This window comes from Gadus chalcogrammus, chromosome 7 (genome assembly GCF_026213295.1).
Source record: "Gadus chalcogrammus isolate NIFS_2021 chromosome 7, NIFS_Gcha_1.0, whole genome shotgun sequence".
NCBI lineage: Eukaryota > Metazoa > Chordata > Actinopteri > Gadiformes > Gadidae > Gadus > Gadus chalcogrammus.
Genome location: NC_079418.1, coordinates 27,998,310 through 28,020,809, shown reverse-complemented (window position 1 = coordinate 28,020,809; position 22,500 = coordinate 27,998,310). Strand labels below are relative to the sequence as shown.

Here is a 22,500-nt window from a genome sequence, read left to right as displayed (position 1 = left end):
TTAATGTTTATGTATTTAGCTTATACATACATACACAATATGTATTTATCTTATACATATACACAATATTGAAAAGCAGCCCTCTCTCTCTCTCTCTCTCTCTCTCTCTCTCTCTCTCTCTCTCTCTCTCTTTCTCTCTCTCTCTCTCTCTCTCTCTCTATATATATATATATAGCACACACCACACACGAAGTGAAAGACGTTCAAACAAACAAGAAACAAAGTTTTTAGTTAAGAAATTAAGGCCTAAATAAACGCTTCTCATTATTTCTTACAAAACGGCATACGGTATCACAGAATAAGTGGCCGGACATTTCTTTGAGCAGCAGACTTGGGATTAAAGTGTTTATATATTGATGTCAACACATTGCATACTTCATCCAGGTCTAGGGTAGGCTACTATACTTTAAAATGAATCGATCACACGTTATTGACCATGATCCTCTTTCTTCCATGAGACAGAAATCTACCATCTGGTTTTAGTCATCTAGAAAAATCGTGAAACTGGATACCGCCGGCTGCATTCTTAACCCCTTCGCTGCGCATCCTAAACTTCGTCCGTTCCCGGGAGGACGTCAGGCCGCACCCGTGCGCTTTCAATAAGCAGTGCGCGCCACTGAAATGTCAGAGATGTGAGGAATCTGGCGCGGCGTCGTCCGGGTGAATTATATAGCGGGAAACCCGTAATTTCTCGTGGTGTCTGAACACCACATGGTCTCCAAAGGACCGGAGGAGCTCTTCGGAGGATAAGGTTAAACATTGGGAATGCGGCCAAGGAAGGAGGGAGGGAAGGAGGGTGGTGGGGTGGTGGGGTGTTGTGGGGGGAGGAAAGAGAATGGCCTGCCTTCTAGAGGGTGTTTCCCATACTTGTTTAGGGAAAGTTCAAGGGAGAAGGCTACTTAACGCTGTTCACTAGGAGACGACGAGAGAACCCACGGCGTGATAATAAAACACGCAGAGACTTTGAGAGAGACTGCAGAAGGAGTAGGCTACTGCTCCATGTCGGAACTATCAGATATAGGCCTACATGGATACGATTGAGTAAGAACCGACCTTCCCAACACTCACATTGTATACTAAATAGTCGTCCCTGTTTTATCCTCTTGACGGATTTATAACGATATGGATCGCATGTTATTTATATTAACACACGTGTTCTGACTTCTATAATAAGTGATATTAATAATCTTTTAAATTTCGTTAATAAATTGACAGTTGTAAAAAGTTACCGCCGTCAACGGAGTTAAGTTACCATCACGGCAACTGCAGTGCAGGACTGAGTCGATCGATTTTCTTGAGTTTGAATTACTGCGACAGAATGGATTTTTCGTGAAGTCCGCCAGACAGATCGATACGCCAGGCATGCATTTGTAGTCACATACTTAAGTACCTACGTGTACACACACACACGCACACACACACACACACACACACACACACACACACACACACACACACACACACACACACACACACACACACACACACGCGGAAAAACACACAAACAGGGACACACACGCGGACAAACACACAAACAGGGACACACACGCACACACACAAGCGGACACACCACACAAACACACGCACACATACAAATTCGTACACAAGTGGACACACATACACACATGTGAAACATACATACAAACACTTCGCATTGCTAATTTGGTGTGTAACTCATGTGCCTCTCTAAGAGATGGAGGTAGGGTCCACAGAGGAAGAGACAACGGAGGAGAAGGACGACGACGGGCGACATCTCCCCAAAGAAGACCAGGAAGAGGGATCGGGAGATCCTTATCTGACTTCCCTGGGCGACCAGCACCTTCCCATCATGCACTGGGAGGACCTCAGCCTGCGCATCGCGGAGCTGGAGAAACAGGAGCAACAGAAGAGGGAGAGAGCAGAGGTGAGCCCCACACACAGACCCACGCTGACAGGGGTTCTGGGTTTGATTCCCTGTGTTGTGTACTGATGGAACATGACGGGACGGTTGACAGGGGTCCCGGGTTCAATCCTCTTTAATGATGGAACATCAAAGAGTTTTAACAGGGTTCTGGTTTCGATTCTCTGTAATTGCAGAGCTTAACGGTAAGGAATATACACAGGCTTCTGTGTTCGATTCCCTCTGGTGGGTAATGATTGATCGCGACAGTAACCTGAAGGGATTCGGATCAGTTGGTCATGTGGTCAACAACTTTTAACATGGTTAGCAGATCTATTCACTGTGTAGATCAATGAGGGAGTCCTATTGTACTAATATAACAGGTGTCTATTTAGAAATGTAAGAGCATCACCAGAATAGCAAAGATACAGAAAAGGGGTTCCTCTGAAATCTTGCAAACGTATTGTGTAGTGTATGTTTTGCTGACATATGTTAGGCCTTAAAAGTGTTAAGTTAGGTGTAAGTACAATGTAAGAGCTAGCATTTGAGTGTATTTGGTTAGAAATACCATAGGCATCAATCAGGGAAATACTCTGAGAATATCTGATTCGAGTTGGTTGCGCCCGCCACTTTGCCCGACCGTTTAGATTTTAATCCGCTCCCAGCTCATTTCCGACCAATGAGGGAATCCCTTCCCTGATTGGTTACCGGAATCCATCTTGCCTTTCGATCTCAGGTGTGTGAAGGCTCCTCAATGGCGGAGAAATTAATGGAGTGAGGGGGAGTTCTTTGGGTTTTTAATCTTTAAAATCTTGCTCACTTCTGCATTTTTCGGCAACAAAACCGCACATTTAACGGTGTTAACGTGCAAATGATTACAGTACCTGTTAGGGTAGTGGGTGTGTGCTGTGTGGCACAGTGGAGGTTATAGCAGCCACACACACACACACACACACACACACACACACACACACACACTGAAGGCACATACAAAGGCCCAAAAACAACAGTGTCTCCTCCTGTTGGCCTCTTCACCCCCCTTGTGACCTGCTTTGGCTATATATAACACATTTCCTTAATGTGTTCGCTTTTAAGTCTGTGTTGCAGTTAACTAAAGGGACCCCTAGAGTTAAAAAAACATAAGCGTAAGAATATTATACCAGGCATTGAAGACATAACTCTGTATTGCGGTTGTATAATTCAGTAGTGGAGGCTGACTTTGTTTTAAAGTCATGTTTTAGCAGCTGAGGCTGACCCCGTATTGAGGTTGTATGTTTTAAAGGCTGACCTTGTATTGAGGTTGTATGTTTTAGTGGCTGACCACGTATTTAGGTTGTATGTTTTAAAGGCTGACCTTGTATTGAAGTTATATGTTTTAGTGGCTGACCACGTATTTAGGTTGTATGTTTTACCAGCGGAGGTTGACCTTGTAATGAGGTTGTATGTTTTAAAGGCTGACCTTGTATTGAGGTTGTATGTTTCAGAGGCTGACCCGTATTTAGGTTGTATGTTTTAAAGGCTGACCTCGTATTGAAGTTATATGTTTTAGAGTTTGACCTCATATTGAGGTTGTATGTTTTAGAGGCTGACCTCATATTGAGGTTGTATGTTTTACCAGCGGAGGTGGACCTCGTATTGAGCTTGTATGTTTTAGAGGCTGACCTGTCCTCCGTTGTGTCCCAGAGCGGTAGCTCCTTCCCGGGGGAGAGAGAGGAGGAGCGGCGTGGGGAGCTGTGGCGAGCCCCCTGGGGCGACCGGGAGGAGGACCAGGGCCGGAGGTGTCGCGTCTCCGTCGTCACTTCCCGGTAAAGAACACAACAACACGGAGGGTTTATCATCTTTTAATGCCTTGTGTTTAGAGCCAATTTTTAGGGGTTATTTTTTATAACTGAAACCTAATAATACAAAAGCATGCTTTTGGATTTCAATAGGTTGCCTATGCATGTGTTGAGGACTGTACAATCAAACTTTTTGCAGGGAATACCAATAGTTGACCTAGTAAGGTAGAGATTGAAATCCAAAAGCATGCTTTGTGTATCTCTTTAAACTTTTAAAGGGTAACTAAATAATGCATTTCTTTTTCTGTTTTTTATTCTGTTTGCCATAACAGCTTTAATAACATACAGGATCAAGTAGCGAAGTTACCACAACGGATTTGTTATTCGCGACCACCTTATCATTGGACATTTTAACTGGAAATATTGACAAGCTTTTGCCACCTGGCATTCCGATTCCATTCTTACTGAAACAGACTATTTCCTTCCTGAGAACGTCAGCTAGATGAAACTGAATCTAACTTTGGCTATGCCTGTCTCTTTCTCAACACCAACAGATTTCACAACCACAAGAACCTGCAGCTGTGTTTCATCAACGACAGCGACAGTGATGAAGAGGAGGGCTTCAGTGCCAGGGTCAGTCACCGCTCTCAAGCGTTAGCTACTCACTAACGGCTTCCAGCCTGGCGTGTTCGCACAGGCCGGCGGAAGGGAGAGGGAAAAGGCTGTGGAATACTATGATTTAACGTGTGATTTAATGTGCAGGCAGTTCATTCAATGATGCCAGGCATCTCCTGCTCACAATCTCAGCAAGTCTTGCTTCAAACTGGTTCATTTTTAAATATCAGGGAGCTGGACACAATAGTCCATATTTGACAGATACTAAATATTTTCAGATACCAGATACTGATGTAATACTGCTGACCGGTTGCAGTCAGCCGTGCATTGGGGGGAACGTGGGAAAGTTTGAGTATTTCGACAGAGCCCTCTGCGCACACGCAAGCACACGAACGCACACACACACGCTGCACTGTTAGAAACATAATTCAGAGCTACGTTTGGGTCAGAAACCAACCATTATATCTTTGTGAACACACCATTTCTGTCACAGTTTACAGTTGATAGATCATACTGTTGTTGTTGTTGTTGTTTTGTTGTTGGGGCAGGTTTCCCCGGGGGCAGGCGGCATTGGTTCCCATCCCTCGGGTCTGAAAGACGAGGTGACCGCAGCACTGAGGGCGCTGAGAGATAACCTGGTGGCCGAGGAGAGGGGGAAGGAGGTGAGAGAGGGAGGGAGAGAGGGAGAGAGAGAGAGAGAGAGAGAGAGAGAGAGAGAGAGAGAGAGAGAGAGAGAGAGAGAGAGAGAGAGGGGGGAGGGAGGGAGGGGAGGCAGGGAGGGAGGGAGGGAGGGGGGGGGGGGAGAGAGAGAGTGAGAGAGAGAGAGAGGGAGGGAGGGAGGGAGGGAGGGGGGGGGGGAGGAGAGAGAGAGAGAGAGAGAGAGAGAGAGAGAGAGAGAGAGAGAGAGGGAGGGGGGGGGGAGGAGGAGAGAGAGAGAGAGAGAGAGAGAGAGAGAGAGAGAGAGAGAGAGAGAGAGAGAGAGAGAGAGAGAGAGAGGGAGGGAGGGAGGGAGGGAGGGAGGGAGGGAGGGAGGGAGGGAGGGAGGGAGGAGAGAGGGAGAGAGAGAGTTATGAAGGCACAATAGAGTAAGCCTGGCTTAACGAATGGGCAGACTGATAGACAGGACAGACAGACAGACAGACAGACAGACAGACAGACAGACAGACAGACAGACAGACAGACAGACAGATAGATAGATACATACATACATACATACATACATACATACATACATACATACATACATTACATACATTTCTTTCTTAAAAGGACAGAATCTGTATAGTTCTGTCCTTCCCAATCTGTACAGTGTGTGTACGTTAATATTTACGTATAATGTACAAAGATATATGTATATGGAGGCTTCTCCATTGAGGAGAGGGAGGAAGATCCTCCTTAACATTGTTGAAAATAAAAAATGTAGATTGCCCAGACTACTGTAATGAATTAATGCCCTTAAATATGACTACTTTAATGCCTTTGAATATATAATGTTTGTTTCCCTGGGTAAAGGGACATTAGCACCCCCTATCGCCTTTTGACAATTACTTCAGGGAGGAAGGTCCCCCCTCAGCCTCCGTTGACTCCCATTCATTTCCCAGAAAGTACTGGCGGCCGGTGAATAACATGGGTTTCAATGGGAGAGAGGAGGAAAGTCCTCCTCTGAGTGGGTGGGACCTTACAGGCGTCTGATTCGCGCAAAAATCTATTCGCGTTGCGCTATGAACCAATCAGCAGGATCCCTGGCTGGTGAGCAGTGTTGCCAGATTGGGCAGATTTCCCACCCAATTGGGCTACTTTTAACCTCTTTAGGCTGGGAAAATTATCATTGGGCGGGAAATTTACCCAATCTGGCAACGCTGTCGATAACAAACAAACCCTGCCTGCATTGCCGCTCACGCAAAGCAGGTGAAATCATCTGAAGGATAACGAGATTCTAACATTTGCGAATAAAGTGTACAATGGAAACATTGGAAACAGAGGACATTGTTCATGTTTAATTACACAAAGCATTCCATTCATTGAGTTACAGTGCTAAGTTAGCGACCAAAGAAAAAGGTAGACCGCAAAATCGAGATCACCAAAAGTAATGGCAACGTCAGTGTTGTGGGTGCTACATGGTTTACTAGGTACTCAGGGCTTACTGGTAGCAGTCCTTCCTCCCGCAGTCCTTCCTCCCTCACTTTAAAAACTACCAGCCGCCACTATAGTTTTTGTGTCCAAAGAGCGTTTACGTGAAATTGGAGACCTTATGTGTGTCTGTGTGTGTGTGTGTGTGTGTGTTTCTCTAGCAGCTGGCCAGCGGTAGCATTGTGGCCCAGCGGAAGCATCTGGAACTTCCTGAACTGCACAACTGCTCCATGCAACAGCTGAGAGCCCTGGAGGCATCCCTCCAACAAGACATACATGGTGCGCACACACACACTCGCCGCACACACGCAGACACACACACACACACACTGACACTGACACACACAGGCACACACGCATAAACACACACGCATACATACACCTGCACGCACCCACCTGTGCGCACACACATACGCACACTCACCCTGGCACACATGCACACACTGTGTCCTGTGTGACAGTGTGACACACAGTTTTCCAGTGACACGGTGTGTCACTGTGTGTGTGTGTGTGTATTTGTGTGTGTGTGTGTGTGTGTGTGTGTGTGTGTGTGTGTGTGTGTGTGTGTGTGTGTTTCCCCTCTCCAGAGCTGAGCTCTGAGCTGGTGTCTCAGCTGCTGGTGAGAGACCAGCTGAGGACCAAGCAGGACGCCATGCTCCTCGACGTGCAGGACCTGACATAGAGCCGGGGGGGCGGGACACACCCACCACCTGACCGCGCCCCCCCCCCACGCCACTACCCCCCGCCTGCATGGCGGCGCTGAGGGCCTCGCGGAGCAGAAACCCCAGAGGACGGAGACTCCTATTGGTCCATCAGCATACTCGTCTCCCATTGGTCCAGGGAGGTTTTGTTTTTATCGGCAAATCAAGGCTCTAAAAAACTCTCTGGCTCTTAATTCACCGTCCTCCGGGTGACACGACAAGGATCCACGCTTCAGAAACAGAAAAACGTATGTTGTGATACTCAGGTAAACAGGAAGTGACGTAGCCACGGTATCGACTTGGACATCCTGAGTCCCCCAGTGGTGGTGTGGAGAAAGAAGTGAACCGGACACACGAACCCCCAGTGGAGGGGAAAGGAAAAGGAAGCACGGAATAGGGATGCCAGCCACATGGTGGCTCAAACTGTGACTCGTATGGATCTCGTTGCCCACACACACACACACACACACGCTATGGACGCCTTGTCGTTTACATCTTGGATACTTTGCACAAGTTCAGCAAGAAGATCTAACACTATATTAATATGCACGTGGAGGTCAAACCTATTGAATGGAACGGTTTACTTCTCCTCCACATTTTGCCTGATTCGCCAGCTTGGGACCCTAACTGAGCTAACCACCTTTAGAGCCATGCTCTACGTCATGAGCTTTACAGAGACGGAAAACATACGGTGTACTTGTGCCATACTCCCCCCGTTGACCTACAGCTCTCCAGCGGAGCGGCGCGTCCAACCGCGGCAGCGCGAGTGCCTCGCTCTCCCTGCCGAGCGACTCCGGGGACATCCACGGTCACTACATATTCAGAGACACATGGCGCTGTGTCGTGCTCTGACTAATAAGCTGTGCCTCACATTCTACCTTGTTGTTCTTAATCAGGGAAGTGATGTCACAGGTAATGAGGAAATGAAGTTGGAATAATGAATAACTCAAGTGTTTATGCAAGACAGGACAGAGTGGAGGACTAATAATGGAGAGGAAACAAAAAACATGACAAAGGGAATTTTATTTTTCCCTCCCAAAGAATGCAATAACAGTCTATTGATCTATCGATCAAATGTCAGCAGCTTGTGTTTTATTTTTTGTTTTTCCTTACAATTCCTGAATTTGCCATGAATTCTAATATGCATAAGTGCCAGGACGAGTTCCCAGTCACCATCCATCGAGACGAGCATATATACAGGAACACTTTCAGTATTACACACCGAACCACACACAACCATCAGTACATCACACATTCAGGCACGCATTTCTGAAAGCCATTATTGTCATTATACTTTATTGTTTACTGATAGTTTGACATACCACATTGTGAGCCAAGGGCTGCTTGAAAGCAATAGATCTCCGCAGTTAAGAGCTATTTATTACACATCATGAGAAAATGAGCGGTTTGGCCGCTGGCCCTATACATCCAGACTGTTACTTTATCTTAGAGGGATCTGAATGTGCGATGACCTTGAATTAACCTTTATTCTACTATTCCTCTGGTCTGATAGACTACATAATGAGAGCTAACTTAAATTATAACATCTTGAGGTTTATATATTTTGCTTATGTATGTGTTATGTAAGTGTAGGTTCTATTGCCAAACGCTACAGTATTATGAAGTTACATCAATTATGTTTTACCGGATTTAGGAAGTTAAATTAGGATTTTATGCGATTATAGTAAAACGGTAATCTCCACTCAAATATAGATTTTGGATAAAGGTTGCAGCCACAAAACAGAAGCTTATTATGGAGTTCATGACTCAAAATTGTAACTAAACTGAATTTAATTGTAGCTCTCCAGGAAGTTTATTTTATTTCATGCTGTATTTAAGGTTATGGAATATAAGGCCACTGTATTACTAGTATTTATTTTTGTATTCAAAGGGAATGTTCAGAAATATAAATTCTGAAAAAAAATCAATGCAATAGCTTATGGTATTGCTTTTGTCGTATGAAAAAACCCAAGTGACCTTAACTTTAATGCACGTTTAGATACATTTATTTGTACTAAATATTAATCCAACTCTGTGACTCAAAACTAAATATTAATCAAATGCTGTGCCTCAAAAGCGACCCCATCTTTTAATCTTGTATCAAAAGTGTTTTCATAACAACATCGACTAACAGGGGAAACCATGACGCTGCTCCATCGTTTAGCCTACGTGGTCCAAGTTGTAAATGTTTTAATTATTAGGCTACTCATTTTGCCATTAGGGAATTTCTTCCTGATACCTTTTTTGTATTTAATAAATGTCATCCGAATCTTTATTGTTCCTCGTCTTTACTGTGTTTATTCATACCAGTGCTACCTGACGCCTGAGCACACATCTCAGCCGCGTGTTTAAATAAACGGCTCTTAAATCTCTGCTCGTGCCTGACGTGCGCGTCACAATGCGTAACCAATCCGCGCGCCTTTAGCACGCGCGTAGCTAATTAAGCACGAGCCACTAACGGCGGGGGAAACGCTGAGGAGAACAAACAGAATAGAGTAGGACTGAGGGAGAAAGAGAGAGAGAGACACAGAGAGAGAGAGACAGAGTGGTCGTACCTGCAGATGACCATCAGAGGAAAGAACGACAAACAACCGCACGTGGAAGGAGCTGGACAGCAGGAGCCACGCGCAATAGACCGAAGGAGGCAATTAAGAGAAAAAAGGGTTATAGCCAATCGCAGCGTTCGTTTACAGGGTTTGTTGGGATCAATTAAACGCAAAGACGAGGATTTTCTACCTTCACGAAGATTTTCCCTGACTCAATATTTCATTGGCATTCCTCTCAGACACGGGTAGGTAAATAACATGGTAAATAACAAAAAAAAAACTTTTGGACCCAATGTCCACTTTGAGGCAATATAACCGATATATTCCAACCACGACTAGTTAACGTTAATGCGCAAAATGAGAAGAAATTCATCAAGGATAAGATGGACAGTTGATGACTTTAAATTATTAAATTATAATGTCTGCTTTAACGTATTCCAGTTAGGCCTACCCCAGACAGTCTGTTAAAAAATACTAATAATACATAAATAATAATAATAGTTATTATAATAACAGTAATAATAATAATAATACAACATGCTTATGATCAAATTATGCCACTAAATTGTATTTCAGATCGAAATCCATTTTCCCAATCTCCAGCCGTTCACTAAACAATGGTTTTAACCAGTAGGCTATTGGGCAGGCCAGTCCTAGACGGACAAAGTTTTAATTAAGGCATCGTCCTGTCTGTTGGATGGGTTTGGTGGGCTGCGGAGACGCAGGCTCCATCCCTGCAGCCTGTATTGGGTTACTCTCCTGCAGTTGGTCCTGAATGTATGCTCATCAATTATTCACAGAACCGCTGAAGGGCATAGCAGCGGTTCGAGAGCTTCCACCAACCGGCCCAGATGCTATAAACAGGTTAATAGGAGCCTGGCCCATTATGCTTTTAAAAGGTCATGTTCTGTGGACATGCAGGATGTGTTATAAGCAGAGTGTTCAGTCCATCAGAGCATCAAAAGGTTATCAGCTCAGAGATTAATTTGGTGGCCACTGGACTTGTTGGACTTCGTGCAGTGCTTACATCAAACATTAATGGCATGGTTACTAGACATTGATTCCAATGGAAAATGTTATGATGCTTTTATAACACAACTTTTGTACTTTTGTCAGGAACTTTGTGTGTTAAAGGTATGTGGCAATAATGAAGAGCTTGACAGTGAGCAGGTTCCCATTCATTCATGCACCGGGTACTATGGACTTGAATCCAACCGTAGTTATAATTTGGAACATACTATGAACAAACACTGGGTTTCCGGAAAAAAAAGACAATGTTAATGATTGTGCGAGTAACTGAGCGAGACTTATGCCGCATCAGCAAAACACCGGCACATTGTCGATGAGCGTTTCTTAACTAATGACTTACTCTCTACCCTTTCTTGCCACAGTGCTCTCACTCGTCCAAGACCACCAACGACATGGTCCGAAATCCAGCCGCAGACCAAAAGATAGAACGATAAATAGAGAGATAGATAGATATACAAAACCATTTTACAGACAATTAACATCGAGGTCGTCCGCCTTGTCTGGCCTGCAGGGAGTCGAGTAGAGCCCAGAGGACGATGTGACGATCCAGGACAGGCCAGAACAGCGAGTGGACGATGGGGATGATCAGAGCCTCCAACATCACTGCAACGCCGTACCCCTCCTCCTCCACCGCCTCCTCCCCCACCTCCTCCTCCTCCTCCTCTCCCACCTCCGCCGCCGCCTGCAGCATCGACGAGTCCTACAAATACGTCTTCCTCCCCGTCTGCTACTCGCTCACCTTCCTCTTCAGCGTGACGCTCAACTCGGTGGTGCTGCTGCGCTCCTGCCGGCACCACGGGGGCTGCCGTCGCCGCGGCAACGGCGGCGGCAACGGCGGCGGCGGCGGAGGCGGGCGGCGCTGGAACACCTCCCTGATCTACATGGTGAACCTGGCCACCACCGACCTGATGTACGGCCTGTCGCTGCCCTTCCTGGTGGCCAGCTACATGCTGCACGACCACTGGGTGTTTGGGGACTTCATGTGCCGTCTGGTGCGCTTCCTGTTCTACTTCAACCTCTACTGCTCCATCTTCTTCCTCACCTGCATCTCCGTACACAGGTGAGAACCCCCCCCCCCCCCCTTCCACGGTGAAAGGTTTGATGAGGAGTGTTGCTCCAGGATCGTGAGTTCTTTGATTGTAGCGATAGAGGAATACAGCCTCTCCTATTTGTTTTTGGTCCTGCTCTTGCTGCGTTTGCCTTAGTCTTCTACCGTTTAAACCGTGCTGTTGTGTTGCTGTTGGGGCTGAGACGAGGTATAATCAGGGGGTATTTTTAGGAGTTCCTATCAGCCTATGCAATGTCCTTCTGGGTCGGACATGAGGAGATCAAGAACCACGATGAATAATTAACAGAGGAGCAATCAGGTGAGTCAGAAGAATTTGCCGTGACCTTCTGGCCGAAGTGCCTTGCTAGTCAACAGCCGTTCACGTGGTCCGAGCATCTGAGCTGTAACGAGAATCCACTTGAATGGTTTTGAATGCAAAACCATCCTTTTTTGCCAGTTAGCAGAGTTTTAGACCTAATTCCTAGCGATTTGCGTTTTAACGGCGAGTTATCGGAACTCATCGATCCTCTCTCTAATTCATCACCCATCCCTCCCTTGGCCCTGGGGTGTCCCTAGGTACCTGGGCATCTGCCACCCCATGAGGACCATTACCCTGGAGAGCAAAAGGGCCGTGAAGAGCACCTGTGTGCTGGTGTGGCTGGTGGTGTTCATCCTCACCTGCCCCATCTTCCGCTTCGCCCAGACGGGCTTCGTCGCCCGGTCGGACGTCCCGGGCGGGGCGGGCGGGGCCTTGGGCAACGCCACCGGGCTCCCGGAGGGCTACATCAACTGCTGGGACGACGCCATCGACGAGGAGTTCTCCGACTACGTCCCGTACGGCATGGTGCTCCACCTGCTGGGCTTCTTCGTGCCCTTCAGCATCATCGCGTGGTGCTACTCCCAGGTGGTGCGCACCATCTTCCGGACGCTGCGCTCGCCGCCCAGCTCCGTGGGGGGTTACGAGGACGGGGTGGTGTCGGGGGACGGCGGGCTGGGCTCCAGCGGCGCCCGGGAGCGCACCTCGGTGTCCATCTCGGGCTCCCAGCACTCCCACTACATCCGGCGGCGGCGCAAGTCCATCAAGACCATCGTGACCATCACGCTGCTGTTCGCGCTCTGCTTCCTGCCGTTCCACGTGACGCGGACGCTGTTCCTGCTGCTGCGGCGCGGCCAGGCGGGCAGCTGCAACGCCATGAAGGCCGTGTCCATCTGCTACAAGGTGACGCGCCCGCTGGCCTCCTGCAACGCCTGGCTCAACGCCCTGCTCTACTTCCTGACGGGGGACAAGGGCCCCCCGTGCTGCTCGGCCCAGGGGCCCTCGCGGCCGCACCCCGACCGGCGCAACGGGGCCCTCTGGTGGCCCCTGAAGATCCTGAAGAAGGAGGGGGCGGCCGGGGAGGAGGAGCCGCAGGGGGAGGAGAGGGGGGAGAGGAGGGAGAGGAGGGAGAGGGAGGAGAGAGAGATGAGGTTGGAGAACGAGTCCAAGTCTTCCAGGGTTATCTTCTAAGAGGAAGTGCGGCATAAGAGGAAGTGATTGTAGATTATGCAGCAAGGACAACAAAGCAACGGTTTATTAATGGGCCATTAGCACACTATTAGTGATAGCCTTGAGTGCAGGTCAATAACCCCCCTAAATAAACCAGATACAGTCAAGGTAGCGTAGCATGGTTTGCTATAGCGGAGATGGTTTCCTAGACTGGTGAAGCTGGATTTATGTGGCCCTTTGACAGGTGCACTGTATGTTTAATTCATGCAAAGTTGTCGAATTTGATTTAAGGTCAGGCACCCTCTAAGTGTTTTCTGATAGCAAAACAGGTTGAAATGTCAGCTTCAAATTGTGTATCGTGTTCATATGTAACGGCCAGTGTGTGAAAACGGGGACGTCTTTTCATTGGTCCTCTGGTTCAGCTGGAGTTCATACCTTTAGTTTGGAAGTTCCAGGTCAGCACAGCCTTAAGTTGGCTCTGTGCCTTGTTTATGGTTTACATATGTTGTTCTGAAGACAGCAATTATTAGCCAAGTTAATTATATATCTGGTCATCTGGAGGTGACACATTCGCCAGCTTATTCATAAAAAACACATCCAGTCCTTGCTGAGTCACCTCTTTTTGGCAATAAGGACAGCCACTCTCTTACTACTACAGGACATTTCCTAATGTCCTTTTTGTACATCGCGTTATGTAATTATCTTGATGATCATGTGACTGGGGTTGTCTAATACTGGGTTGTGGAAGCAGGGTATTGTTTACTGCTATGTCTACGACTACTGCTAATACTATGTCTACTACTACTACTACTACGTCTACGAATACTGCTACCACTACTACTAAGTCTAGTACTACTACAACGGCTACTACTACTACTACTACGACGACATGTTATAATTGTTTACTACCAAAATAAAATATGGACTACTCGAAATGTCAGCCTTCTATGAAACAAATACATTGAAAACACATTGATTCCATGTATAGAAATGACCGGGGAAATATCTATAGGATAGTTATGTGTGTCATGTAATAACTTGATAAATACATGATGGGATCAAGGAAAAATATTGAGAGGAACACATGTTGCATTGGGGTCGAGTAACTTAGGGAATTAATTGGGTAATACCTTACAATAAGGATACATTAGGTAAGCATTACCGTATTGGTCCGAATATAAGACTTTTTTCCCCTCGAAATAGGTCCGAAAAAGTCGGGTCGTCTTATATTCGGACCAATACGGTAATTAAAATTAGTGAATGCAGTAATAATATTTAGGATATAGCATTAGCATAGGAGTTAGGTTTAAGGTTAATATGGTTATCAATTTAATAGCTTAGAACATAAGGACACCATTAGTAAACGTGAACACCATTATTAAAAGATTGCTAGCCCATAAATTAACTGTTAGTTAATGGTTAATTAATGTACTCTTATTGTAAAGTGACCGCAGTGGTTGAACTGATTAATTATTTTAATGTTGGGATTGTACCATTCTGGGTGAGGCAAACTGATGATAATATCAATGATGGGAGATAAGTGACTTAATATTGTATATGTATAAAATGATATTGTTTAGCTTCTTAACAATAAAGTCATAATGATGCGTCAGAGAACAATGCAGACAAACGATTGAATGGGAAGAATTGAAATGTTATTTAAAAAGCTTTTAATTAAAAGTAAATGTAACTGGAAAATTCAAATCCTGAGAAAACACAATGAGATATTCAAAATCAAAATAAACAAGACATTGTATATTTGTACCCTATCTGTGTCAACTGGACTCGTATATTGTATAAAATCCTCCGTTTATATTGTATAAAATCCTCAGTTTGATTTGTATAAAATCGTCCCATCTTTTCTTCTTGATTGCTCACAGTTGTTGTTCACAGTTCTGCTGTCATGGATCCCACCAGCATTAGCACCTCATTATGAATCCTACCGTCCCGCACACAACACACTGCCCTCCTCTAGCCCAGACCTAGGGGCACTGGAGGGGGGGGGGGGGGGGGGGGGGGGGGGGGGTGGGGGGGGGGTCAGTCTTTCAGCACCCACTGGGTGTCACTGGCCAGCCGGTAGTTGGCCTTGCGGTAGTCCTGCGGGTGCACGTTCCTGCACCTCCACACCTCCTCGTAGAGGCTGCGGGTGACGGCCGGGATGGGGGCGAACCCCCCGTCCCGGGCCAGGTCCTGGCAGTACCCCCACTGCTCCTTCTGGATCCGCAGGAGGTGCTTGCTGGGCACCCCCAGGCGCCGCTGGGCCTCCATGTGCTCCCGCACCTCCTCCTCCATCTGGGGGCCCGACGGCAGCGGGGCGGCCCCCTCCAGGACCCGCAGGGCGAACTGGACCTGGAGGGGGGAGGGGAGGGGAGGGGAGGGGAGGGGGGGGGGGTCAGGTGAGGGACTGCAGACGGACGACCTCTAACACAGGGGGATCCCCCGCCTTCTCAGGGCCGTGACCCCCGTGTGGAAGTCTGGACGAGTTGGCGACGACATCAACCCCTGACCCGTCGAACCTTTCAAACGAGTATTATTTAAACAAAACGTGTTCCGTACATATCTAAGTTTCATTCGTTTAAACCGCCTGTGATCAGATACATAAAGGGTGTGCGCAACGACTGCTCGCGCCACAATCTCGGCCTTTAAAATCGCCCCAACACGCGTGGGGGACCCCCGTGTCCCCGCGCGCAGCTCACCTGGCAGTGGAAGTGGGGGAAGGGCAGGATGAGCTTGCAGACGCCGATGATGAAGAGCGAGGGGAAGGCCGGGGGCATGAGGAAGCGATACAGGGGGCTCACCAGCTCCCGCCGGACCTCCAGGCCCAGCGCCGGCCCCCGCAGGTAGGGGAAGGTGTAGTTGTAGCCGGTGCAGAGCAGCAGCACCTGGGCCCTGGTGCCGGAGCCGTCCTGAAGGCAAGAACATCTTAGACCGTGAGTTTGGGCGACTAGGAGGAGCGGCTATCGGCTGCCTCTGGGTGGTTTTGTGTTGGATGCATTGTTACTTCAAGCTAGACATTTTGTTTGATTACACGTATTCTAATACCCTTTATTGAAACGTGCATGGAAAAGCATCGATGGACAGCAGGGGAGTGTTTCGGTTAGGTCAGTGTGTTGGACTCCCAGGCAAAAGGTGTGAGTTCTTCTGAAGCCGATCTCCTTCTTCACTGTCTCACCCCTACCTGCTCCTTAATGACCTTTCTGTTTTCACTGTCTCACCCCTACCTGCTCCTTAATGACCTTTCTCGGTTTTCAGTGTCTAATCCCTACCTGCTCTTAAATGACTTTCCTCTGTCTTCACTGTCAAAACCCCTAGCTTCTCCTTCATGACCCGTCAGTCTTCACTGTCTAACCCCTACGTGATCCTAAATAATGTTCCTTCAGTCACCGTTAGTCACGGTTGATAAAAGTACCTGCTTCACAACAGTTAATAGTTCATCAGAATGAATCAGGATAAATGTCTGGTAACCTGGAAAGAAAAGGTTCCGTCTTCGTTGACCCTGGTGAGGGGGGGGGCCTGTCGAAGCCCAGGGGGCAGGGGGAAGGTAAACGGCGGTTTCCCGTGACTCAGAACCACCTGGAGAGAGAAGGGGACACAGCACAGACATATTAAAACTCTGGTTGCAGCGCATGTTTACATTGATAACTTGAAGCCAATAGAGAGAGTGCGAGTGGGATGTGAAACAAGGAGGCTATTCTTTGTTTTGCCTGTTTCTAAATATAGACTGTTGACTATGCTTTTAAAAAAGGAACACTGCATATGGTTTTCTAGTGCTTCTTGTGTTGACACAGTGGGTACACAGAGTTGGATTTACAATGGGTTTCACCAGGCACTCGGCCCACAAGTGTAAGGTATTGATTCAAAGCGAAGCGAAGGCACCGGGCAGGATGAATAAAGAATATCTGGGCCATGCTTTTACAACTTGACAACCATTCTGTTCATTAAAATGCTGCCTTCTTTCTTACAAACCCCTTACGTACGGTTCAGATACAGGTACCATTCGGATACAGTTCTGAGATACAGATACCGAAGGAAATGATTTGTTACATTTACTCAGCTCAAGCCAGGTACATTAAGTTATAAGAATAGAATAAACTAATCCAGCACTATAAAAGAAAAAAAGGCAGCATGAATAAAAAAATAAAAAATAAAAAAAAAAATCACACCAACCATGCATTAAAACAGCAAAACGTAATAAAATACTCAGTATATATTTAACTGAATTTAAGTAAAGTAAATGTCTAAAGTGAATTCTCAGGTATATCGGCATATCACTCATGTCTCCCCAAAATGACAGAACTGAGTTCAGATTGACTCCCTCCCTTCCGGTAGTGAGAGGAGTTAAAGAGCAGAACTGCCACAGGAATGAAGGGGTTACCTGTGGCACTCCGTGGACCCCCCCACAGCCACGAGGCTGGGGCTGAACGCTACGTCTCTGTTCAGACCTTCCTCTGTTGAGCACCCGCTCAAAATGTGCGGAGAGTCTTTGTCAAGGACAGAGAGGCGTAGGTAAATCTAGTCATGGTTTTGGGCTAATGTGAGGACAGAGTTTGGTACCTGCGCGTTGGCCCCGGCCAGCTCCATGGAGATGTCCAGACCAGATGCTCCGGCTCCCAGAACCACTACAGACTGACCCGAGTACGGCTCTGGAACCCTGTAGGAGTGGCTGTGCATCACTGTGCCTACAGCCAGAGAGCGCCAGAGAGAGCACTGAAGTGAATAAGTGAACACATTTTTCATGCATATGGAATAAGGCTACGGAGACTAAATTTCCACACTCTTCATTTCTTACTTTGGTCGGATACATGTTCCAATCTTGTGCAATTCTTTTTTCGTTTTTTATGTTGTATTATATTTTCTTCAAACTATTCATGATATCTTTTCGACTTGGCAGGGACCATAGTTGCACTGTTGTGCATACAAGTGGCTAATTATCCAGAGATTATACTGGGGATTAGTGCAGGGAGGGACAGAATCCATTTTGTGTGTGTGTGTGAGAATGTAGATGATTCACCTTTAAAGTGTTCCATTCCCGGGATGTCTGGAAGGCAAGGGTCTGAATAGTGCCTTGACGCAATGACAAGAAAAGAACAAAGCAGACAAGCATTAACCGTTTGGCTTTTGTAGGTCAGAGTTCACTACACTTTCATAACACTGTAACCGAGGCATTATCTTACCCACTGCACACAAAAACTGAGTCAAAGCGTTCCATTTTCTGGGATCCTTCCTTATCCGATGACTTCACCTCCCACACAGTCTTAGGCTCCGCCCCCTCCGTCTCCAAGCTGATGGGCTTCACCTCGTCCACCACGGTGCTAAACTGACAAACGGTGGGAAGAATTAGTTCAGAAAGGTTCGAAAGGGTCAGTTAAGATGTACCATTACACTGATAACCGTTTAGGGTGAAAGGGTTCAATTTTCGTTAGTATCCATACATTCATAACCAAGTATCAATGTACAGGTAAAAGATGAAATACAGGTTCATGTATCGCTAAAGAAAGCACCAGCAATGGATTGCAATGGTTTACCCTGTAGTGCTGTATTGCTAAACCATCGAGAACCTTGGGAATACTGCTTTAAACTAGTTTCCCAAAATGATTGGAAAAGGTCTTGATAGGTTGGTTGACGTTAGGTGATGGCGTGGGAGGGGGTCGTTAGCGTTGGACGGAGAGCCCTACCTGGATGTGAGGTGTGACCTGGTGGCTCTGGGAGTAGCGCTCCAAGTACCGCTGCACTTCCTGGTGGGGGAGGAAGCTGGGGAGCTGCTCGTCGAAGGGGAAGTCTGGGAACATCATGACCTCTTTGGGAAGGTTCGTCCTGACGGAGAGACGCAATAAAAATCTAATCGTACCTCCATGGATGAGAGCGAATGTACGGTCAGATTCTCCATTATGACCTTTTAATTGAATAATATAATTGAAAGGGTAAACTGATGAAATGTAATCCTAAAAAAAGTAACAAAAAAAAGTATCAAAGTATTTGTTTTCAGATCAACCATTTTAATAACATTACAGAGATCCGGAGTAACAACACTCACCTGAGGTTCTTGTACATACTGCTGGGGATGGGATGTCCGTTGCCGTAGCAACCGACCCTTTCCTCGTAGCACCAGGTTCCGCCCACGTTCTCCGTGAGTTCGTAGACCACCGGCGGGTCGTAGAGCGCCGGGCGGGCCAGGATGTGTCGCGCCGCGCACAGACCGGCGGCCCCGGCACCCACCACGGCCACCCGCAACTTGGACATCCCGACTGAGAGCAGAGATGGAGGCATGCGGGCAGAAGCAATGTTCAGCCTTTACATTAATTACTCAGAATCATAGGCCTATCAACCTATCAGTTTTAGTTGGAAACAAAATGCATTCATTATGAAACGATATTATTTATGAATATACTCTACAACGCACAGTTCACCACAAGCCTGCGTTTACTTTTCTAGAAGGAAAACTAGCGAGGTACCTGAATAGACGTCAGAGTTGTCACCCGTTTCAAGTTCAGAGGACATAGTTTAACGGGAGCTGGTGCATTTGTGCGTGTGCATGAGGACTTCAGCACTGTGTTACATGATGTACTCACTACTCACCCACCCAGCTGCAGGGGTAGAGGGGGGAGTATCTGCCTAGTAGTTTGACCCTTGACCTAACCTCGCCTACAACAAAGACGCATTGCTAAACGGTTTGCAACTTTATCCATTGGATGACAATAAGGGTTCGTAGTATTTAGCGAATATTTGTCAAGTTTTTTTTAAACGTGTGCTACTTTAAACCACTGAGCAGTGCACATGTTCTTTGTTGTGAATCCGCTCATGTTGATGCTAGTCTGAAATCGCGTGTGGAGGAACTGTGGAACATCTCTTTTGCAAGAATCCTACCACCGTACTGCTTTGTTTCTATACCCAAATGTGTACTGACGTATACTCCAATGCAGAGCAAATTAAATAAGTTCACATAGTTGTTCTGTGTCACAGCAGGCTACTCTGAATCGGCTATAGGTATCACAATGCTAGTAGTAGCAGTCCCACTTCCTACTATATAACACGTGATGACAGAAGAGCGACACACGCCCCAGTGAGAGCGTATCGAGACATGAAATCAAGCAAAAAGTGCACATCGCGACTTTGTCACATTCTGATCCCATGATTCGAAATGACCCATCTACTCACGCATCTTATGGGAATCTCAGGCATGGACGATAGGCTCCGAAACAACCTTTAAAGAGCCGTATTGTGTCGGTTTTGTCCACGGGACTGCTGCGGTCACCCATCAGAATTTCTATGCCATGGCCTTTGGGTAGCGGGTTTCAATCTGTTGTGTCCGTTATGCCGCGGGGGATTGCTGACATAAGCGCTTTACGATCAGACCATCAGGGGGAGCAGCATATTACATACATGCATGCTTGCAAACGTGTTAAACCCCCCAGCTATATCAGTAATTTCACTGGAAAACAATATTTATATATATTATATTACTCTTTACAGCAATACTTTTATGAATTGCTGTAAGTACATTAACACATCAATAGTTTTCCATCACTATATATTTCTGAACTTTACAAACCTAAAATTATCGTTTGTTTGCTATGTCCATAGAAATTACATCATCACAAATGTAAAGAGAAATTCTAATTTTTATTAAAAGTTATAGCACCGATCTAGAAAAAAATAAAGAAACTCAAGTCATCCATATTTTACTTTCAAACATACTAACACACTTATGTTTATTTACATCGTTAATGAACAATTAACCTCTCGTCCGTGCTTCTCTGGAACTCAGATCAAGATTTCCCCAAAAGGGATTTCTCTCTCAAGTACATGAAGGTTTCATCATCTCTGCATTCTTCCAACACTGAACCAAAACAAGAGTGACACAAATGTGATGCACGCATGGTTAAACCCATGTGATTTAACTGAATGCAAGCACATTTTCCAAATCTTTACATATGTACATAATGTGTCCCTTCTCGGCTACTTCAGTTGATGGAGAGTAGGCAGCTGTATACAAAAAGCACTATTACCCCTTACTGCCATGGTAACCTTCACACCCTCACACCTTGCACACATGTCAACACACAGAACCACGTGTGATGTCGCCCAAACACACATAATCCATAAACACCATCTATGGGCCAATAACAGCCATCTTCGGCATTCAGATTCCACCCCCCAGCTAGCATTTAGAACCCAGACGGCCCCTAGGTGTGTACAGCCCATGCGCCCCCCCCCCTGCCCCAGATCACTTGGCGGCCGCGTTGCCGTGCGCTGGCGGTTGCTGCTGCTGCTGCGTGGGCTGCTGCTCGGCCAGGGCCTGCTGCAGACGCGTGCGCTTCCTGGAGTAATGCTGCCAGTGCAGCAGCTGCTGCTCGTCGATGAACTTGGCACACTGGGCGTTCACCAGCTCCTTGCGGAAGTGCTCGTACTGCAGCAGCTCCAGCATGTGCAGGCAGTGGGGATACCTGGACGGGCAGGGGGAAGAGACGGGGCGGGAGGAGGAGGTTGGTTGTCATCAGGGACTAGTAGGAATTATGAGAATATCACAACTTGTTTTTTCTTTATTTCTTTTGTACTTTTCTGTGAAATACCATATGTTCACTTAACGTGGAACCATAAAACTAGGAGGAAATATTTTGCGGAAACACTAACGTCATTTATCTGAATCTGGGCAATTGGGAAGATAATTCCTATTCTTCTCACAGCACCTATTCTTCGCTTTTTTTTTTATCTTCTTTAGAAAGCCTTGATAAAGAAATGTATATTCCTACTTGAGGAACTTTGCATAGTCCGGCTCTTTCCAGTACAGCAGGTACTTCAGGTAGTTGACGAAAGGTTTCTCCCGCAGGTATCCCCGCTGGGCAAGAACTGTGGGGAAATGTTATTCAGCAAACAGTCCACTCTTTAAGATATTAAAGGATGTGTGTTTCTGTGTGTAATCACTCACAGTTGAGATAGTTGGGATTAGCCAGACACTGGATGAACTCCAGCTCCGACTGGAAGCGGTTCCTGGACTGTTCCTCTGCTCGCCGACACACATGAACATGAACATCATTTACACACCGAAGATACTATTGTCATTGTCTATTGTTATTGTTGTTTATTCGTTTAGGATAAAAAAAAACATGTTAATGCAACGAAAGCCCCCAAGATAAAATACTATTAAGCCATTATTTGGCTAAATAGAACGTGAAATATGAAATATTGGTAACAGGAACGACTCGAACAGTTGTATCAGTTCATCAGTCGCTAATCAATAGAAAGAAAATAAATGGCACAAACCTGTCTCCATAACGCCTGCCATGGGCA

At 46.5% G+C, this 22,500-nt stretch overlaps 4 protein-coding genes across 7 annotated transcripts in view; 2 read left to right on the top strand and 2 right to left on the bottom strand.

The window, feature by feature from the left end:
- The first annotated feature begins 827 nt into the window (after positions 1-827).
- im:7136398 (schwannomin-interacting protein 1) lies at positions 828-9,461 on the top strand. Of its 2 annotated transcripts, none has more exons than XM_056595421.1 (7): positions 828-1,041; positions 1,692-1,903; positions 3,563-3,684; positions 4,212-4,290; positions 4,821-4,934; positions 6,567-6,681; positions 6,990-9,461. In XM_056595421.1, exons 2-7 carry the CDS (start codon positions 1,694-1,696, stop codon positions 7,082-7,084), a joined length of 735 nt encoding a protein of 244 aa, XP_056451396.1. In that variant the 5' UTR covers positions 828-1,041; positions 1,692-1,693; the 3' UTR covers positions 7,085-9,461. The 2 variants fall into 2 exon arrangements, with proteins under 2 accessions (XP_056451396.1, XP_056451394.1); XM_056595419.1 differs by having other exon boundaries at positions 6,564-6,681.
- Positions 9,462-11,253: 1,792 nt separating this feature from the next.
- Positions 11,254-14,403, top strand: LOC130386094 (P2Y purinoceptor 4). The gene is made up of 2 exons (XM_056594873.1): positions 11,254-11,738; positions 12,303-14,403. The coding sequence occupies exons 1-2, from the start codon at positions 11,254-11,256 to the stop codon at positions 13,231-13,233; spliced, it is 1,416 nt and encodes a 471-aa protein (XP_056450848.1). The 3' UTR covers positions 13,234-14,403.
- A 451-nt stretch (positions 14,404-14,854) lies between these two features.
- Positions 14,855-20,702, bottom strand: LOC130386430 (uncharacterized). Of its 3 annotated transcripts, none has more exons than XM_056595353.1 (9): positions 20,368-20,702; positions 19,247-19,457; positions 18,888-19,026; positions 18,387-18,529; positions 18,224-18,276; positions 17,767-17,891; positions 16,678-16,785; positions 15,909-16,118; positions 14,855-15,561 (listed from the first exon to the last, which is right to left on the bottom strand). In XM_056595353.1, the coding sequence occupies exons 1-9, from the start codon at positions 20,369-20,371 to the stop codon at positions 15,250-15,252; spliced, it is 1,305 nt and encodes a 434-aa protein (XP_056451328.1). In that variant the 5' UTR covers positions 20,372-20,702; the 3' UTR covers positions 14,855-15,249. The 3 variants fall into 3 exon arrangements, with proteins under 3 accessions (XP_056451328.1, XP_056451326.1, XP_056451329.1); XM_056595351.1 differs by lacking the exon at positions 20,368-20,702 and adding an exon at positions 19,665-20,347; XM_056595354.1 differs by lacking the exon at positions 20,368-20,702 and adding an exon at positions 19,789-20,347 and having other exon boundaries at positions 15,234-15,561.
- A 99-nt stretch (positions 20,703-20,801) lies between these two features.
- The window catches only part of med31 (mediator complex subunit 31), a 1,836-nt gene continuing 137 nt past the window's right edge, over positions 20,802-22,500 (bottom strand). The window contains exons 1-4 of the mRNA XM_056595355.1: positions 22,474-22,500; positions 22,139-22,213; positions 21,963-22,059; positions 20,802-21,656 (exon numbers count right to left, since the gene is read on the bottom strand). The exon at positions 22,474-22,500 is cut by the window's right edge and continues 137 nt beyond it. Coding sequence (XP_056451330.1) covers positions 21,437-21,656; positions 21,963-22,059; positions 22,139-22,213; positions 22,474-22,495 — 414 coding nt within the window. The 5' untranslated portion in view covers positions 22,496-22,500 and the 3' untranslated portion in view covers positions 20,802-21,436. The remainder of the gene's footprint in view (positions 21,657-21,962; positions 22,060-22,138; positions 22,214-22,473) is intronic.

Excerpts from the sequence above, each read along its gene's own strand:
- LOC130386430 (XM_056595351.1), bottom strand. The coding sequence starts at position 19,710 with ATGTCCTCTGAACTTGAAACGGGTGACAACTCTGACGTCTATTCAG. Across the intron at positions 19,458-19,664 it reads CAACTCTGACGTCTATTCAG|TCGGGATGTCCAAGTTGCGG; the intron begins GTACCTCGCTAG and ends CTCTGCTCTCAG. Across the intron at positions 18,277-18,386 it reads TCAGTTTTTGTGTGCAGTGG|GCACTATTCAGACCCTTGCC; the intron begins GTAAGATAATGC and ends CATTGCGTCAAG.
- LOC130386094 (XM_056594873.1), top strand. The coding sequence starts at position 11,254 with ATGGGGATGATCAGAGCCTCCAACATCACTGCAACGCCGTACCCCTCC. Across the intron at positions 11,739-12,302 it reads ACCTGCATCTCCGTACACAG|GTACCTGGGCATCTGCCACC; the intron begins GTGAGAACCCCC and ends GGGTGTCCCTAG.
- im:7136398 (XM_056595419.1), top strand. The coding sequence starts at position 1,694 with ATGGAGGTAGGGTCCACAGAGGAAGAGACAACGGAGGAGAAGGACGAC. Across the intron at positions 1,904-3,562 it reads AGAAGAGGGAGAGAGCAGAG|AGCGGTAGCTCCTTCCCGGG; the intron begins GTGAGCCCCACA and ends GTTGTGTCCCAG. Across the intron at positions 3,685-4,211 it reads GTCTCCGTCGTCACTTCCCG|ATTTCACAACCACAAGAACC; the intron begins GTAAAGAACACA and ends CAACACCAACAG.